The sequence below is a fragment of the Octopus sinensis genome, linkage group LG7, assembly GCF_006345805.1.
Source record: "Octopus sinensis linkage group LG7, ASM634580v1, whole genome shotgun sequence".
In the NCBI taxonomy this organism is placed as follows: domain Eukaryota; kingdom Metazoa; phylum Mollusca; class Cephalopoda; order Octopoda; family Octopodidae; genus Octopus; species Octopus sinensis.
The window spans coordinates 69,462,497-69,484,129 of NC_043003.1; the positions used below are offsets into that span (position 1 = coordinate 69,462,497).

At 36.0% G+C, this 21,633-nt stretch overlaps 1 protein-coding gene across 4 annotated transcripts in view; it reads right to left on the minus strand.

The window, feature by feature from the left end:
- The window catches only part of LOC115213919, a 186,512-nt gene that overhangs the window by 76,207 nt on the left and 88,672 nt on the right, over window positions 1-21,633 (minus strand). For all 4 annotated transcript variants that reach the window (XM_029782905.2, XM_029782907.2, XM_029782906.2 and 1 more), the window contains one exon: window positions 14,716-14,749. In XM_029782905.2, coding sequence (XP_029638765.1) covers window positions 14,716-14,749 — 34 coding nt within the window. The remainder of the gene's footprint in view (window positions 1-14,715; window positions 14,750-21,633) is intronic.

The following is a 21,633-nucleotide window of genomic DNA, read 5'->3' on the forward strand; positions in this document are numbered from 1 at the left end:
GTCGACCTCAGCTGAATTTGAACTCAGAACATAACGGCAGACAAAATACTGCTAAGTATTTCGCCCAACATGTCAACGTTTCTGCCAGCTCACCACCTTTCTATCAGTTTCTGTCTACCAAATCCACTGACAGAGCTTTGGTCAGCCAGGGTCATAGTAGAAGACATTTGCTCAAGGTGCCAAACGGTGGGATTGAACCCAAGACCACATAGTTAGAAAGAAAGCTTTTTAACCACGCAGACACACCTGTATCTAGCAATGCCTGCTTTTTTTTTCATTTTCCTCAACGCCAAATACAAACACAGACTTCAAATATTTTAACAAAAAAAAAGGTCATGACCAGAGAATGTACATTTCATTCCACAACAAAAGTGCAGTAATCCCCTTCAAAGGCAACCAATGGGAATGATTTAAAATGATGCAACAGTGTGCTCATGTAGGTTTTTATTTATTTATATATTTTTCTCTGAATACAAAAGATCAAAGCTTCATAGAAAAACTATAATCTCAAACCATGGCATGAATTTTGCCATTTGATATTTGGTTGCAGATTTCAGCAGGTATGAAAGAAAACAAGTAAAACATGAAACACACTAAATTTGTTTGTAGTGCGTTGGTGGAAACCCGAGTAGCCAGAGTCCTTTTAAAGCTATCCACCACTTGCGAATAAATTACAAATACTGTATAGAAAATAGAATATGACGCAGTAAATACATCAGTTCAACTTGACACGGAATTTTTTTTTTTTTTTAAAATAAATACTGTAAACAAATGTCTGAAGGAAAGTAATCCACAATCTCAAATAACCTCCACTCAATCTTTGTTAGGAAACACCCTGTTGTAAGCTTCGAAGAAAGAAAAAAAATTCAATAAGAAAAAGCTGTCCATGAGGAATTTTTATATAACTTCCATTGTTCTCTGCTGTTGAATTGTGGAAGAAAACAGGTGTTTCATTCTCACATAAATTTTTAAGAAATTGTTATGAATATCTGTCAGTATTGAATATCAGATGGAGTGGCTGTGTGGTTAAAAAGCTGGTTTTCCCAACCACATGGTTTCAGGTTCAGGCACCCGGGCAAGTGTCTTCTACTATAGCCCCAGGCTGACCAAAGCTTTGTGAGTGGAGTTGGAAACTGAAAGAAGCATGTTTGTATGTGTTTGTATGTGTGTGCATGTGTCTGTGTGTATGTGTGTGTGCATGTGTGTGCATGCGTGCATGTATGTGTGTGCATATGTATGTGTGCGTATGTGTGCATGTGTGTGTGTGTGTGTATACACACTGTTTCAAACTTCATTATAAAATATGAAACAAGGACAAATACATAATTTCTCTCTAGTTTTACTTTATCAAGATGGAATACACTGTCTTGTCAACTCTCATGAAACAGGAGTCATTATTCTATAATAAAACTTAATAAACCATCTACGTATCATACTTCATGTATATATACACCATTGATAGGCCAGTTACTAGAGTATTTGTTCTGAGATAACATCTCTTATGGCATCACATATAGAACGCTCGCACTGTAGAGCTCTTGCCACATGTAGAGAGCCCATGCTGTGGCTAATCCAAAAGGAGCAGTGGCGACAAAGTTTATAACTAAAGCAATTTGTTGTCCTCAATTTCAAATACTGAAGTTATTCTTCACAAAATAAATACTATGAAACACGACTAAGACTAGACTTAGACATTTTCAGCTGCCAAAATGGAAATTGTTTCTGAAATTGTATGTGCAGTAATCAACATGTGGTTTACATATTGTAATTCCATTTAATACAAAGTAGTTTTCTGAAATATGTTTCCTGTATTTTAACCTTTTTCTTCTTTATCTAAAATTGAGAGTGATATAAAAATTAGATTCCGATTTCCATAAATTAAAAGCATGTACGAAATCGATTTATCTATAGTGGAAGGGTTCAAAGTAAATTGCCGTAAATACTGAATTCAAATTTTGGCACAAGGCCAGCAATTTCGGGGCACAGAGTGAGTCAATTACATCAACCCAGTGATCAACTGGTACTTATTTTTATCGCATCACAAAAGATGAAAGACAAAGCTGACCTCAGCTGAAATTGAACTCAGAACACAAAGATGGACAAAATACTTATCATTTTTCCTGGCATGTTAACGATTCTGCCAACTTAATTGTCTCAACAAATATTGCTATTAACTAGTCCTATAAGTTCACAGCTAATCATGAAATGGTTGCTGCTGTTTAACCCGGGGTCGGCCTTAATTGAGGAGGGCTATAATCAAAAGTATTCAAACAATACAGGTGCAGGAGGGGCTGTGTAGTAAGTAGCTTGCTTACCAACCACATGGTTCCGGGTTCAGTCCCACTGCATGGCACCTTTGGCAAATGTCTTCTACTATAGCCTCAGGCTGATCAGAGCCTTGTGAGTGGACTTGATAGTCGGAATCTGAAAGCAGCCCATCATATATATATGAGGACTGCCAACATCTGTGTGGACACGTGGGAGGAAACAGCTGCTGACCGCTCTGCCTGGCGTCGGACGGTGAGGAAAGGCGTTTCCATGGCTGAGGAGAGGAGAGCACAACTGTAGTTGGACAGGCGGGACAGGAGGAGGACAACTGCAGCAACACCCCACACGTACCCATCGATGTTCGTGTGCAGCAACTGTACCAAGGACTGCCACTCTAGAATTGGACTGTTCAGTCACAGCAGACGCTGCACATCATCAAAGTAGGCCCCACCCTTGGCGCAACCCATTGTCTATCAAGACAGACGGGGATAAAGAATATATATATATATATATATATATATATATATATATATATATATATATATATATATATATATATATATATGTATATATATATATATATATATGTATGCGTGTGTTTGTGCCCCCAACATTGCTTGACAAGCAATGCTGATGTGTTTACATCCCTGTAACTTAGCAGTTAGGCAAAAAGAGACTGATAGAATAGGTACTAGGCTTTAAAAGATTAAGTCCTGGGGGCGACTTGCTTGACTAAAAAGCAGTGCACCAGCATGGTCAAAGTCAAATGACTGAAACAAGAGTAAAAGAATGACCATTTTGTGCTTTTCCTCAAGAATAAGGCCACAGCATCCAATATGCTCTTTCTATTGTAAGGTACAATTTGAGGGAGAATCAGGCAGGGGCTCCCTCACAAGTTTTTAAAATCTAATCATCTCAACGGGAAGTTGATCCCCTATCTTTTTATCTTTTATTTGTTTCTGTCATTGGACTGCAGTCATGATGGGTTTAGCTGAATAAATCCACCCCCACTACTTAATTTTTTTATAAGTCTGGTACATATTCTATCAGCCTCCTTTGCTGAAACAAATTACAAGGGCATAACCAAACCAACACCAGTTATCAAGTGGTGTAGTGACAAACACAAAGACACTCACATATGATAGACTCCCACAGTTTCCATCTACCTCTTTCGCTCACAAGATACTGGTCAGCCAGGTGCTACAAATAGAACACACTTGTCCAACATGCAGCACAATTGGATTGAACCCAAAAACCAGTAGTTGCAAAGCAAGCTTCTTAACCACAAAGACATGCCTGTGCTTAAGCAAGACTGAATTTCATATATTCAGTCGGTCAAACAGCTGAAAGAAAATATGAAAACCAAGTCGTTTCTGGTGGGATCTGAACTTAAATATCATCGGATAAAATCATTTACCCACAACGTATCATCTTCGGTTTTCATAGAAATGATTGCAATATTAAAAATAAAAGATAAATAGCAAAAATTGCTGGTGCAAGTTACTTCCTAAGAAATATTTCAAAACAAAATTAAATTATTTTCTATAATTAACTAATATAATTCAAGATATAAAAATATTTGCTGAGATCAGAAAAATATATACAGAAGCACTTTAAGATTGGCAATAATAATGTTGCAAAATTTTTATTTTACCAGGATGCATCAAATAACATTTTTTCACACAGTCTGAGTCAAAAACTGTATCTCACAACCCAATGAGGGTATCTCAAGCTTCTAGAAATAGCACCCAAATATCCTCAAATGACACCATGCTATCTTGAAAAAGAAAAAAGAAGGCCAGATTGGATAATGCAATCCTGGATGCCATGTCTTAAAACAAGGACTGGACAAGGCTGGAATTCTTCTGATTGTCTTCTTTGTTTCTTATCAGAAGTGGTCTACAGTTATATATAACTAAATAATCCTAAACTTATTTTGGATAATCTTTCAACTTTGTATCTATATTCCACTACCAGCTTACACTTGTCCATAAATCCATACAACTATATGGCCCCTTTACACACACACAGAAGCCAGTATTTTACATTCAAACTTTCCCTCAAAGACACTTTATACATCAGCCAGACATGTATCCCTCAAATTATACTGTCTTAAAAGGAAGGGACACATTGGACAATGTAGTCCTAGATACATAATGCACCAGAGAAAAACAGAATGATTGAGGTTGGAACACTTTTGATCATTTGTCTGCACATTCAGCTATCCTGGAACCAAAACAACAACAAACATATTCAATTTATCATCACATTGCTAATCTGCTAATCCTTTATCTCATGATATGTAATCTACATTAAGATTAGATGACACTAAACTAAGTGGAACAGTTCTGTCCATAAATTTAGATAATTCATAAAATTAATTTCAAATTTTAGCACAAGGCCAGCAATTTCAAGAGGCAGAGTAAGTTGATCACACTGATTCCAGTGTGTAACTGGTACTTATTTTATTGACCTCAAAAGGATGAAAGGCAAAGCTGACCTTGGTAAACTCAGAGTGTAAAGATGGACAAAATACCATTAAACATTTTACCCAGTGTGCTAATGTTTCAGCCATTTTGCCACCTTATAATTGCATAAAATATTGGAGTAGGGCTGTCAACAATACAAACTTCTTGTTTTAATGTGACATAAATTTTAACTTGCATCAAAATTTCATGTTCATTTTTGTTCCAAACACCAGCTAAATTTAGTAAAGTTACTTTACTAAAATTTTTTTTCTTTTTTTTTTCCCAAAATTAACTGTGAAGCAAAGGCGGCATTTTTCAACAGAAATATTATTTACAGTAGCAGGTCAAATATGACCAGATTAACTACTAATCTAAATTAAGATGGCATTATTTTTAATTCCCGGCATTACATCAGTTGGTCCGATCACTGACATTTGGATTCAAATATTTATTTTTAAAAGAAATGCATTCTTTCGGGTGGCATCAACTTAATGAAAATTGTCATTCTCACATTAGTAGGTCATGACAAAATTAAAAAAAAAAAAAAGGATTTAAACGGAAAAATCTTTCGTAGCTAAACCGAAGACTATATATAATTATTATCAATATTAATTTCAGAATAATTTTTCTAAGTGCTGCTAGCATCTTAGTATTCTTAATAACATAGTAATTTTGTGAGCATTCTAAACATTAAAACACACAGCTATTGATTATTATCAGATAGGATTAACTGAACACATGACACGTATATATTTAGCATGGCTGTCAGGTAAAATTTCTGTTAATATACAGCTTGAATTAAACAACTATATTCTAAAATGGTGTTCCTACCTGTAACACTCGCACCCAATAGTTTTTTTCTTTTTTTTAATTAGTAAATAGTTTATAAAGCTAAAACATTTAAATCACATTTTAACTGAATTCAGCATATTTTGAATTTTAGATTTTGTGTCTTAATATCTTTTTATTTACTTATGAATCTTTATTTCACTGGTTTCAGTCATTAGGCTGCAGCCATGGGGCATGGACCTTAATGAGTTCAGTTGAATGAATCAATCCCACAACTTATTTTTAAGCTTGGTGCTTATTCTATCAGTTTCTTATACTGAACTGTGGGGATGTAAACAAACCAAAACCGGTCACCAAACAGCAGGGGGACAAATACAAAGTTACACACAACAGACTTCCACACAGTTTCCATCTACTAAATTCACTGACAAAGCATAGATCAGCCAAGGACTATAAAAGATACTTGCCTAATGTGTCATGCAGTGAGACTGAACCCATAACCACATGGTTGCAAAGCAAGATTCTTAACCAAACAGCCATGCTTGCACCTACATGGGGTTCTATTTTATGCATTCATATCTGAAAGACATATATTTAGCATGGCTGTCAGGTAAAATTTCTGTTAATATACAGCTTGAATTAAACAACTATATTCTAAAATGGTGTTCCTACCTGTAACACTCGCACCCAATAGTTTTTTTCTTTTTTTTAATTAGTAAATAGTTTATAAAGCTAAAACATTTAAATCACATTTTAACTGAATTCAGTATATTTTGAATTTTAGATTTTGTGTCTTAATATCTTTTTATTTACTTATGAATCTTTATTTCACTGGTTTCAGTCATTAGGCTGCAGCCATGGGGCATGGACCTTAATGAGTTCAGTTGAATGAATCAATCCCACAACTTATTTTTAAGCTTGGTGCTTATTCTATCAGTTTCTTATACTGAACTGTGGGGATGTAAACAAACCAAAACCGGTCACCAAACAGCAGGGTGGACAAATACAAAGTTACACACACAACAGACTTCCACACAGTTTCCATCTACTAAATTCACTGACAAAGCATAGATCAGCCAAGGACTATAAAAGATACTTGCCTAATGTGTCATGCAGTGAGACTGAACCCATAACCACATGGTTGCAAAGCAAGATTCTTAACCAAACAGCCATGCTTGCACCTACATGGGGTTCTATTATGCATTCATATCTGAAAGACATATATTTAGCATGGCTGTCAGGTAAAATTTCTGTTAATATACAGCTTGAATTAAACAACTATATTCTAAAATGGTGTTCCTACCTGTAACACTCGCACCCAATAGTTTTTTTCTTTTTTTTATTAGTAAATAGTTTATAAAGCTAAAACATTTAAATCACATTTTAACTGAATTCAGTATATTTTGAATTTTAGATTTTGTGTCTTAATATCTTTTTATTTACTTATGAATCTTTATTTCACTGGTTCAGTCATTAGGTTGCAGCCATGGGGCATGGACCTTAATGAGTTCAGTTGAATGAATCAATCCCACAACTTATTTTTAAGCTTGGTGCTTATTCTATCAGTTTCTTATACTGAACTGTGGGGATGTAAACAAACCAAAACCGGTCACCAAACAGCAGGGTGGACAAATACAAAGTTACACACACAACAGACTTCCACACAGTTTCCATCTACTAAATTCACTGACAAAGCATAGATCAGCCAAGGACTATAAAAGATACTTGCCTAATGTGTCATGCAGTGAGACTGAACCCATAACCACATGGTTGCAAAGCAAGATTCTTAACCAAACAGCCATGCTTGCACCTACATGGGGTTCTATTTTATGCATTCATATCTGAAAGACATATCTGTAAGCACTAGTGTAGCTGGGGGGGGGGGGGGGTGCAGTAGGAGCTGTCTGCCCCGGGCAGCACTTTTGGGGCTGCTGTAGGCAATGTGTTCTTTGTGGGGTCCAAGGGTGGCAAACGGAAGGGCAACCCAGGGCAGCACACACTCTAGCTACACTAGTGTCTGCAAGCATTGTCACTATTACATTGTTATCTAAGAAATTCAAAATTAAGAATCTAGTTTTTAACATAAAAGGTTTCAATGCTGCAATCACAAAAATTGGAATTGAAAAGTTTCATCATAACTGATAAGGAAATCTCATGTAAAATAAATCCTACATACCAATAACACCATTCATGTTTATATGAATCTATATGGATCTAATACATAGTTTGTACTATAGTAATAATTGTTTAGCCCCAGGTCAGCCTAAATGGACACGACTTTGATAAAAAGCATTAGCATACTGGTAATGGTTTACATGGGAGCCAACATGGTTCAGAATTTAATCTTACTGCAGGGTCTACTTTGGGTGAGGGCATTTTATAGGTTGAGCAAGTGCAATTTGGAAATAGATGGAAATGAGGAAGCCCAGCATATATGTGCATATATTTGTGTGTGTGTGTGTGTGTGTGTATATATATATATATATATATATATATGAACACACACATTCGTGTGTGTGTGTGTAAAAATCAATAGCAGTGAAGATGTACACGTTGACACAAAAATAAAAAGAACCACCAGTCTTTGAACAAAACCTATTATAATATTTGTTCTGCAGTCAACTGCAAATACTCCCTTGTTACTATCAGTGCCAAAAATGCAATAAGTGATTGGCTTATTGGCAATATATAACCAATAGTACTATAGTGCACTGCTTTCAATATAAAATATATGTATTTTAGTCATGAGCAACACATTTTGTCTTTTGTTTCCTTCTTTATTTTCTCCATATAATGTATCTAGAGCTTTGGATGAGGTCAGGATAATAAGGTACACTTTGAGGGCAATTTAGCTACTATTTCTAACATCATTCAGTAATCCTTTTATGTACAAAAATAAGGTTGCTAGGTTGACTGAATGTGTAGCTTGTGATAGTCTTTTGTTGTTTTTTTTTAATCTGTTTTTATTCACTACAAAAACATAACTGCAATTAAGATTCCCCAGGTAAAGATCTCATCAAAATTCGAAATTGTAAACGAAACAATTTAAGATAAAACTGCTTTTTATTCAACATTTCCAATTCACTTATAAATGTGGTTACTCAATGTATAAATCAAAGGCCTAAAAGAGTTTCGTTTAAACTAAAAAGAAAAAACAGTATGAAGGTCAAGGTGTTGACACAAAGTAACAACCCTCAACTGTAACCCATTATAATACAGTTTACATCTGTGAAATAAAAAACAAAAACGTTGCTTATCATGAAACAAGTCAAAATAATTTAACACCAAATTTATTCTAATTTAATCCTTTCTTTTCTCGGTATTCAAAAACGAAAACTTCAATTGAAACAACTTTTATTTTATTCACACAAATATTAGTATTTCTCACGACCTTTATAACCCCACATTTAAATTACTTATACAAATTTATCCAAATTAGTACCATTGGCTAATTGAGTTATTTCCCTTAACAGATGAACATGTGTATATGTGAAAATGTGTGTGTGTGTGTGTGTGTGTGTGTGTGTGAGTGTATGTGTGTATATATGTATGTATGCGTGTGTATATGTGTGTGTATATGTGTGTATGACAATCCATGTTGATAGAAACAGAGAGTGAAAAAGAAGCTGGCAGGATTAGACAGATATAGTATCATGCTGCAATATCCAGGAGAACTTTAGAAGGCTTAACCTAGATGTCTTTCAAAAATAATGCATTAAAGACAACTGCAATACTATGCTGCATATCAAACTGTGAATAAGATAAAGTTTGGGAAATGAGAAATATGTTTCACAAGTGAAAAGTGTAAGGAAAATGTATTGCAGAAAACCAACTGAGGGAAATAACTCAATTAGCCAATGGAACAAATCTGGATAAGTAATTCAAAGGTGTAGGTGATGTACTGAATGTAATCACTCTCTATATATAAACGGCAAAATGTCTGTCTGTGTGTGTGTGTGTGTCCTTTATACAAACCCACAATTTTTCAGTTAGAGGGCTCGCACTTTCTATGGTCATTCAAAACCATCCAAGGGTGGTCGTGCACATCTTTACATTTCCCCAGTCACTCCACAAAGCCATTAAAAAATCAATAGAAGTTACTTTTTTCTGAATTTTCTATCCAAAACCCAATCAAAATGCCCGAAACTTGATACGCCAATTGAATGCCAGCTAGCTGTATGCGATTGGTCGGAGATTTGGACAGTACTCGCATGTATGTGTGCACGCATGCAGCTGTATATATATTATATATATATATATATATATATATATATATATATATATATATATATGCACTAGCACTATAAATTCCTAATTAATTCCAATACCTCTTAGCTGGAGAAATTAAACAAAATCCTAGAGGTAATTTTTAGTGACACTCAGAAGAAAAGATCATTTTAAGTTATTTTACATGCTTAATGGAAGAAAAGTCTGATCTTTATTTGAATACAAGGGACAACTATGGGTATGTTTCAGTCTATTCAACCTCATCAATAAAGAGACGAGAAAGTTTTTAACATAGAGAAAAAGAGTTACAAATAATTTTCAACCAGCATAATTTGCAAAATTAAAAATATAACAAGTTAAAGGAAATAACTGAAATGGACTAATAGCATAAATATGGATAATTAAGTGTGATGCACTGAAAGTTGCATGCAAAATTTTTTTAAATTAACAGAAATCTCTCTCTTAGTTAGAGGGAGACAGTAAAACCTAGTGACAATCATTCACAACTTTCAAAGGAATGCGGAGATAATTTAGAGAAATTAAAATGGTAATACAGTTCTTTTATCTCTAACTTTTTTCAGTCATCAGACTGTGGCCATGCTGGGGCACTGCCCTGACAAATTAGTCGAACAAATCAACCCCAGTACATTTTTTTCTTCAAGCCATGTGGTTGGGAAGCAAATTATAAACACACAGGCACATTTGCAAACGTTATAACATTATATATATATATATATATATATATATATAATATATAGAGAGAGAGAGAGAGAGAGAGAGAGAGAGAGAGAGTGGCTGTGTGGTATGTAGCTGGCTTACTAACCACATGGTTCCGGGTTCAGTCCCACTGCATAGCACCTTGAGTGGATTTGGTAGACGGAAACTGAAAGAAGCCCATCGTATGTGTGTGTGTGTGTGTTTGTCCCCCCCAACATCGCTTGACAACTGGTGTTGGTGTGTTTACATCCCCATAACTCAGCAGTTCAGCAAACGAGACTGATAGAATAAGCACTAGGCTTACAAAGAATAAGACTAGGGGTCTAGTTGCTCAATTAAAGGCGGTGCTCCAGTATGGCTGCAGTCAGATGACTGAAACAAGTAAAAGAATTTAATAGTGGGGTCTGTGGAAATTCCACAAAACGAAAAAGATAAAGAGAAACTGTTTAAGAAAGAATGGATGACTTGCATTTTTAGTTTTATTTTGCTTAGTTATTTCACTTCCAGTCACAATACTATAGTGTAGGAGTGGCTGTGTGGTAAGTAGCTTGGGTACCAACCACATGGTTCCAGTTTCAGTCCCACTGTGTGGCACCTTGGGCAAGTGTCTTCTACTACAGCTTCAGCCCAACCAAAGCCTTGTGAGTGGATTTAGTAGACAGAAACTGAAAGTAGCCCATTGTGTGTGTGTGTGTATGTTTGTCCCCCAACATCGCTTGACAACTGGTGTTAGTGTGTTTACGTCCCCATAACTTAGTGGTTTTTGAACTCAGAACATGAAGATGAACGAAATACCACTAAGCTTTTTCTCCAGCATGCTAACAATTCTGCCAGCTCACCGCCTTAATAATAATGATGATGATAATGGTTTCAAATTTTGCCACAAAGGCACCAATTTTGGAGGGGATGGGTCAATTACATTGACCCCAGTGTTCAACTGGTATTTATTTTATCGACCCCAAAAGGATGAAAGGTAAAGTCAACCTCAGCAGAATTTGAACTCAGAACATAGCAGCAGACAAAATACTGCTAAGCATTTTGCCCAGCATGCTAATGATTCTGCCAGCTCACCACCTTAATAATAATAATGATAATAACGGTTTCAAATTTTGGCACAAGGCCAGCAATTTCAGGGGAAGAGATAAGTCAATTACTTTGACCCCAGTATTTGGCTGATATTTATGAAGCACAAAGTTGACCTTGTCAATATTTGAACGGAGAACATAAAGAGATTGGAAGAAATGTCATGTCCTGGGAGGCTAAAATTCTGCCAGCTAATAATAATAATAATATTAATAACTATTTAACATCCATTGTCCATGCTGGCATGGGTTGGATGGTTTGACCAGGGCTGGTAAGCTGGAAGACTGCACCAGATTTGAGTCTGGTTTGACACTGTTTCCACGGCTGGAATTCCCTTCCTAACACCAACCACTCCAAGAACGTAATAGGTGTTTTTATGTGCCACCAGCACAGGTGCCATGGCTGTGATTTTGCTCAGCTTGATGGGTCTTTTCCTCGAGCACGACATAATGCCAAAGGTCTTGGTCATTGCCTCCATGAGGCCCAACACTCAAAAGGAAGTTTACCTCTGCAAGGCCCAATGTTCAATGATAATAATAATCCTTTCTACTAAAGGCACAAAACCTGAATTTGAGAGTAGAACAGCCAGTTGATTACATCGACCCAGTGATTCACTCGTACTTAATTTATTAACCCCAAAAGGATGCAAGGCAAAGTCGACCTCAGTGGAATTTGAACTCAGAACATAAGGCTGGATGAAATGCCACAAAGCATTTTGCTTGGTGTACTAATGATTCTGCCAACTCGCAATAATAATAACGTGGCACAGGGGGATGACAAAGGAATGATGGGAAAATAGGAAACACACACGATGATACACATACATGCCCAATTCCAACACCTTATCATAGTAACAAGAAAAAGAAACAAAAATTATAATTATGGACTCATTATGCATTTGAATCGGAAATAGAAGAATACATTTTGAAACTAGTGAAATAGAATGAACTTGTTTCATGGAAAAATTACAATAGAGATAGAGGACATGAGGAATAACTTGTATAAGGTTTTATTTTATCAAAAATGTTAAAGAGTTCATATCTAAACAAGATATAGACCTCTGAAATAATAGGAAAGATGGCAGAGAAGACATCATGCTGACTTTAGATAATGCGAAATGACACAAAATATGAGAAAAATGTCATGTGATATGCATAAAAAGAATTTAAAATTTCTTCCAAAGGATTCTATTTATAGCAGTAAATCTTATTTCCAAGTTAAAAGACTTTTAACTGCCAGTTTAAAGGTTGCTGGTTCCAGTGCAAGAAGATTCAATTCTGAATACTAGTAACAGATTCATCATCATCATCAGTTTTGACATCCACATTTCTATGCTTACATGGGTCGGAAGGAACTTCTTGAGGTGAATTTTCACATGACCAGATGCTCTTCTAGTCAACCCTCACCTGTTTCCAAGAAAAATCCTTTCTACTATAGGCACAAAGCCTGAAATTTTGGAGGGGGCTAGCCAATTATATCGGCCCCAGTGCTTGATTGGTACTTATTTCATTGACCTCCAAAAGAATGAAAGGCAAAATTGACCACAGTGAAATTTAAACTCAGAACACAAAAACAGATGAAAGGCGGATGATATACAGCTAAGTATTTTGTCTGGTTTGCTAATGACTGAAAGCACACCACCTTTATTTCCGAGTAAAATAATATTTCCCTGTGACCAGACATCTTTCACATAAATGGAAGATTGGAGTAGTAATCTGAATGGCATCCATCCTACTCTGAGAATCAAGAAGTGAAAAAACAAAGCAATTATTTGATGGAGATTCTCTTCTGAAGATTATTGTTGTTTCACCATCATAGGAAAAGCTTTCTACAACTGTAGAAATTTCAGAGTTGTATCTCAATAGCAGCTGACTTGATCTAAAGACCATGTGTTAAGATTGGAACAATTACTCTGTGGAAGATCTATTATAGCCATTGAAATATATTTCATGATGTTTAACATCATCCAACTGCTACCTGGTCATTGACACTGTTCCACTGCAACTAACGAACTAATTACATCATCATCATGGTTATGTCATGAAAATATTGACACCTCGTGAAATAAATTGAAAGAGAACTCAACAGCTTTAATAGAGGCACAGGTATGCATAGCTGAGTGGTTAAGAAGCTTGCTTCCCAACCATCTGGTCTTGGGTTCAGCCCCACTACATCTTTGGGCCAACTAAAGCCTTGCAAATGGGTTTTGTGGAGAGAAACTGAAAGAAGCCGATGACATATAAGCATGCTGTGTGCATGTTGTCTTGACATTATGTGATGGTCGTAAAGGAGCATCACCATCACATGCGCAGGGCTGATTGTTTCCAGTCTTGTGTGAAAAACTTGTGTGACCATGGGGAAATATTACCTTGCTAGGAAACAGGTGAGGGTTGACGACAGGAAGGGCACCTGAAGGTTGGAAATCTGCTTCAACAAATTCCATCTGACCCATGCAAGAAAGGAGAAGTGAACATTAGATGATGGTGGTGATTCCTAGCATTGAGCGTTATTAATTGGTTAGACTAGCTCTTCTATGTTAGAAGTTTAAATTGTATCAATTTTGTACTCAGCCTCATTCAGAAAATTAACAATCCTTAATTTATGAATTAAGAAAATATTTTCCCATTAGAAACATTGGCCCTTTATTTTGATGTCAAAGTTTAATAGTTCTTGTTTGCATGGGTTGAGTAGGTCTGCAAGTTATTATATTTAAATCTATTTTTGATATTTCCCCAATCAATGACATCAGTATGGGTTTTACAATACAATCAACAGCAATGATAAGGTTTCTAAATAGTATTTAATGGATTACTAATTTAGTACTCAATCACTAGACAACAGCTGCAATTAATATTTTCTTATATTTACTCCAAACAAATGAACACCAAAATAAATCAAATTATTAATTACTATAATAATTACAGAGATAAGTTTTGGATTGTTTTTTTTTTAAATATAATGAACAAGTAATTTCTAATTAATGAAATATTTTTACAATATTATGACATTTCATTTTCAAGAATATTTTATTTTCTCTTGAGATTTTTTAGTTGTTTTGTTTTTTGATATTTTTTGTTTGTTTTTTTCCCTGTTAATGTACAATGAAGAGGTGAAAGATAGAATTTTTTAAAATATGTGAAAGTGTGAAAAAAATTTTACTCACTGGTTTTAATGCTAATGGTCGCTGAGATTCCACACTGAAAATAGAATTAGATTTATGATGCTAACTCAGATCATCTCAACAAATATTAAATATCAATTAGTAGATTAAATCACACAATATTGATTGATTAATGAACAAAAAAAGCAAAGACAAAGTTAATAAAAGAGACAGAAATCTGTGGCTTTATTATTTTGGTTATTTAATTTAGGAAGTATCTAACAGTTAAACCATCTGATATCTAGCAGATGATTATCAAAGATGGCAATTAATAAAATTAAAATATGAAACAATTGAAAAAAGTAACAATCACAAATTATTTTCTAGCTATTTTCATTTATGCATCCTGGAAAGATTGTTATGCGATATACAGGAAAGACTAACAAGAGAGATAACTTTGTAAATTAGCAATACAAATCAAATAGCTAGATAAGGAATTCATTGAATCAAGGTTTTGATTTACCAAGAGAAAATGTAAGAATAGAAGCAGGCATGGCCATGTGGTGAGAAGACTGCTTCCCAACCATGTGGTTTTGGTTCCAGTGCCACTGTGTGGAATGTTGGGCAAATGTCTTCGAGTATAATCTTGGGCCAATCAAAAATTTGTAAGTGGATATGGTAAATAGGAAACTGGAAGAAGCCCATCACATATGTATGAGTGTGTATGAGAGTGCATGTGTGTGTGTGTTACTTTCTTGTCTTGACTTTTCTTTTCATGACAGTTGCAAATGAGCGTCAATATTACCTTAATTGGAAACAGGTGAGGATTGTCAACAAGAAGGGCATCCAGCCATATAAAAATATACCTCAACAAATTTTGTCCAACCCATGCCAGCATTTAAACTGGCCAAAATATTCTGTTTTATGTTCAAACTGATCAGATCTGGCCTCTCACACATAACCGATGATGTCATTCACATTGTCAAATGATTACATCATCAAAATCTTGAAAAGTTATAAGATAATGCAAATTTAATTGAAAACAATGGGATGAATAAGAATTGCATTTGATAGAATAATCCAAATGCTAAAGGGTTAATGCAATGATGATGATGTTTGTTAAGTGATTTATTTCCCAAACAGATAAACCAATTATTCCAATTGAACACACAATAGCTGGCAATTTCATTTATTGGGGTTTGATTCCTTTCTGGTGGTATATACTCTGTATAAACACATGGATTAGAAGTTAGTAATCCATCCTATATGTTGATGTCAATAAACATCTGATTAAATTAATACAAATACAAGATGCACAAAGCAGACTTATATGATTACGTTTCGTATATAGAATATATAGGCAGAAAAGCTTAGGAAAATCATGAAATATAAATCAGAGCATATAATCCATTTATTTTTAGTTATAAAAATATTAAAGGTCATCTATATTTTCCAAAAAGTTTTTCGCTGAGGTAGCAAAAAATCCTATCTTTTCACAGAAAAAATTCACATACTCTCAAATATTTTAGACATATTTTCTTTAATAATAATAATAATAATAAATATATGTCTAGTTATTAGATATATATATATATATAAATAAATATATAATAACTAGACTAAGCTGGTATCAAAAACATTTGCCTAACCTACATATATAATTTTCATATAAAGGAAACAAATATTACATTTTGTAACCTAAGAATCATCATCATCATCATCATCATCAATATTTAATGTCTACTCTTCCAGATTTGCATTAGAGAGAGAATTTTCTTGAGGTTAATTTTCTGTGGCTCAATGTCTTTCTTATTGACAACTCTCACCTGTTTCCAAGTACGGTAATATTTCCCCGTGCCCAGAAGTACTTTACAAAGAAGACTAGAAACAAACAACATCACTTGTATGACAGTGATATTTGATTCCAACCATCACATGTCAACGGAATACACACACACAATATATCATCATCCTCATCATCTTTTAACATTCATTTTCCATGCTGATATGGGTTGGAAAGTTTGACAGATCTGGTAAATCAGAGAGCTGCACCAGGCTTCAATAGTGTTCTGGTAAGGTTTTTACAGTTGGATGCCCTTTCTAAAGCAAACCACTTTAAAGAGTATACTAGGTGTCTCTTATGTGATGCCAGGACAGGAGGTTTTTACGTAGCACCAGCATGGGTTGAAAGAATACCTAAAGTCTTCATGTACAGACAGTTTGATAGTAGAAACAAAAATGTTGGGCAGCCATGGCTCAGGTACAAAAACAAACAGAAAAGCAATCTTTCAGTAACCAACATACCTTATGAGAACCTTGACCAAGTGGCCTTGGAATGGAAAGACTAGGGATCTGTGAGAGAAGACGGGATCAAGAACTTCAAATCCAGTTGAATCCATCAGCTATGAGAACTAAGAGGGAGGACAAGCACAGCACAGCAGCAACACTGTCCCATATTCCACTCTCTTGTGCAATCTGTGGACTGGTCTGCAAAACCTTGGCAGGACTAAAATGTCATACTTGATGACTTAACCCTCTCAGACCTGGGTCCCTGTCATCATCATCATTAAATATCAGTTGTCCATGCTGGCATGGGTTGGACAGTTTGACTGGGCTGGCATGTTGGAAGGCTGCACCAGACTCCAGTCTGATTTGACATGGTTTTTTTTATGGCTGGATGCCCTTCCTAACGCCAACCACTCCAAGAATATAATGGGTGATTTTACATGCCACTGGCACGGATGCCATTTGTGTGACACCAAGGTGCATTAAAATGCCACCAGCATGGGTGCTACGACTGCGGTTTTGCTCAGCTTGATGGGCCTTCTCAAGCACAACATAATGCCAAAGGTCTTGGTCATTGCCTCTGTGAATCCCAACACTCAAAAGGAACTCATCTATTTTGCTTCCGTGAGGCCCAACACTTGAAAGAAACTCATCTGCTTTGCCTCTGTGAGGCCCAACGCTCAAAAGGAGCTCATTTGCTATGCCTCTCTGAGGTCCAACGCTCCAAAGGTACTCGTCTATTTTTGCCTCCATGAGGCCCAGCGCTCGAAAGGAACTCATCTGCTTTGCCTCTGTGAGGCCCAACGCTCAAAAGGAACTCATCTGCTTTGCCTCTGTGAGGCCCAGCGCTCCAAAAGTACTCGTCTATTTTGCCTCCATGAGGCCCAATACTCAAAAGGAACTCAGCCACTTTGCCTCCATAAGGCCCAATGCTCGAAAGGTTAAAGTCTAACATTAACCTCTGCCTAGTCTCCAGAGTAAAAAAATAAATAGCTGCACATACAGTTCAAGAGTAACAACTGCAGGCAAGCTAATCAACAGAATCAGGTGCATCTTTTTTTTTCTATGAGTGTTGTTGTTTGTTATTTCTTTACCAGAAATCCAGAAAGACAATGTTTAACCTATTCCTGCCATAGCAGGAATATGGTGTGACAGGGTTAAACATCCAAGCTGAATAAACTGAATAGCTTATTGGATCCTCGTACATTGAAACCAATGGGAGAGTCTATCACATATATTTAACACACTAATCATCTTTACATTTGACCCTCACCACTGCTAGATAACCAGTGTTGGTTTGTTTATGTCCCCTTTAATTAGTGGTTTCATGAAAGAGACCAAAAGAATACAAGGATTTAAAAATTCATTGAGAAGGCTTTGGTTGGACAGAGGCTATACTAAAAGACACTTGTCCAAGGTGCTGCACAGTTGGACTGAACTCAAAACCACTCTGTTCAGAAGCAAAACCTCTTAACCCCACAGCCACAACTGTCTGTTGATTGACAAATTATGTTTTCGCCAGTTTAATATTTTACCAAGTTCATTAAAATAAATCATACAGATGTATACAGGCATCATACATAAATCATAAAGATGTGCTGCATGGCACCTTGGGCAAGTGTCTTCTACTATAGCCTTGGGCTGATCAAAAGCTTGTTTTCATTTGTCCCCCACTACCACTAGTTCATTAAGATAACTGGAGTCGATTTGTTCAACTTAACCTTTCAAAATGGTGCCCCAGCATGGCCACAGTCCAATGACTGAAACAAGAAAACGATTAAAAAAAAACTAAAAACTAACTTCTGTGCTTTTGTTAAAGTCAACACTGTAGGAAGGGCCACGGACTGGCACAGTTGGTAAACCAGTGGAGCCTTTAGGTTATGAGTTCAAATCTTTGCCAGACATAGTATCAGAGTATGGTGCACCCATACAATACATCATCTGTTGATATGGACATCTACTAAGATAGCTATCAGCTTCAATTATTAACAGCAGCCTGTACGATCATATGAAATTTCAAGTATGATATAATATTTATTTGATAAAGACATTTAGGGCTCAAGGTGAAATTATCCATACATCAGTGAGACACAAAAGTAATTGAGAAAAGTAGAGCAGACATCCATTTAACTTACCTATCAATAAAACTAGATGATACTTTACACATATGTTAGGTCATGTTTTGTGTTCAGTGCAAGTCACTTCATGCTACCAAAAGTTCAAATTGAAAGAATGAAGCTATGAAATATCAGTCAAAGTCAATAGTACTAAGAGAAGTTTTGACACAAAAAAAAGACATCTAGATAATTACTTTAAAAAAATATATATATATATCTACTTAAAAGAATATATATCCTTTTATCTTTTACTTGCTTTAGTCATTGGACAGTGGTCATACTGGAGCACCACGCTGAAAGGTTTTAATTTCCCCCAGTACTTATTTTCAAGTCATATTATTCTATCAACCTCTTTCACATAACTAGCACTGGTTGATGGGATGGGAAGAGGGAGTTAAATGCAATGACAGACATGCACTCAAAAAGGAACGGGCTTCCACACAGTTTCCATCTATCAAATTCATTTACAAGGCATTGTTGGCCTTGAGGATATAGTAGAAGATACCTGCCAAAGGTGCCATGCTGTGGGACTGAACCCGGAACCATGTGGTCAGTAAGCAAGTGTCTCACCATACAGATACTCCTAATGTTCCCTTTTTCATGCCCGCATGGGTTGGACAGAGTTTGAGGCAGACTTTTCGCAGGTGGATGCCCTTCCTGCTGCAAACCTCCACTTGTTTCCAATCAACCTTCAACTTTTTTTCCCTCTTGGTAAGCCGTGTTTGCACAGAATGTTGGAAATGCACAACACCACTTGTATGACAGTGACACACACACACACCTGTCACATGATGTCAAAACAAGGAGATACAAACACACACATGCAATGGGCTTCTTTCAGTTTCCATCTACCAAATCCACTCACAAAGCTTTGGTCAGCCAGGAAAAGACAGTTGCCCAATGTGTCACACAGTGGGACAGAACCCAAATACCAAACTTCTTAACCATACAGCCATGCCAACACCTGTAATTAATCTGATGAAAATCTCCTTATGAAAATAAGCCTCATACCAAAGAAAGAGAAATTGATATTGATAAGCCAGAACAAGACTGCACTAGCTTATAAGCAAGAGATATATATTTTGTCTCTTACATGTTGGTAGCTAAGCAACCAACAAGTTGTTATGGATAAATATAAATGAAAAGTTATAAACAGCAGCTGAATGATGAGAAGCATGATTTAACAAATATAGTTAAAGCAACAGAATCATAAAAATTTAATTAAGTAAGGATGTTGTAAATCAGACACAAAGTAGAGATGACCAATAAATGATTAAATATTATAACGTGTCATTACATATAACAATACATATTACATTCAATATCATAGGATATTGTTAACCAAGGTTACATAACGACAACCAAAAGCTAAGCTATGTTGTTACTGACCAAATGTCATTGCTAAACGACTGATCATTTTTTTAATACAGGCCCCCTTATACACACAGAGAATTTCAAGATGATTTATAAGAAATAGCGAAGGTGAAACAGATAAAGGATTAGACCACTTCAGCATATATGTCAAGGATCTAAACAAGTTGCAGACATTTCACTGTTCCTGGACACCAGACCTTAACTCTACTTATCAATTCACCTAGCTAGCAAAACTTGCTTAAGTATTTTTCAACTCTATATAAGCTGACAATAAACAACAATACTTTGGCTTTCTCTACAAAATTCTGCAGGAGTGGCTGTGTGGTAAGTAGCTTGCTTACCAACCACATGGTCCTGTGTTCAGTCCCACTGCGTGGCACCTTGGGCAAGTGTCTTCTACTATAGCCTTGGACTGACCAAAGCTTTGTGACTGGATTTGGTAGACAGAAACTGGAAGAAGCCTGTCGTGTGTGTGTGTGTGTGTGTGTGTGTTTGTGTCTGTGTTTGTCCCCCCAACATCACTTGACATCCGATGCTGGTGTGTTTACATCCCCGTAACTTAGCGGTTCAGCAAAAGAGACCAATAGAATAAGTACTAGGCTTACAAAGAATAAGCTCTGGGGTAGATTTGCTCGACTAAAGGTGGTGCTCCAGCATGGTTGCAGTCAAATGACTGAAACAAGTAAAAGAGTAATGTCAAAGGACTACTTAAGTTGTTTTCAACAGAAAATACAAATACATTAGTGGTATTTATAGGTTATTATTGCATTCATCTACACACAACTGCAGCAATCTACAAATCTAGCACTAATCTTGTTGGTAGTTGAAGCCCCCCAACCCCCAACCATCATCACCAATTGTCCAGCGTCTTTCCTAAAATTCACCGTCGGACCAAGCATCTTCAAAGTTCTGCTAAAGTTCTCCAGTTGCATTTACAAGCTAGTGTTTTGTTTTAGGTTTAAATAAGTACCTTTCACCTTTTATCTTCAGCCTCTGGACTGCAGTCATGCTGCAGGTATGTTGGAGGACTGCTTTGAGGTTAAAAAAAAATCTCAAGTGAAAGCATATCTTAACTAAATATCTACTTGACTGCCTCTCAAAATATATTATTCATCTTTCCTACATTCACACCACACATATATAATTCATGAGGCATGAAATTACATTATACAAGACACTGTAAAATACCTTTGCCAGATAAACC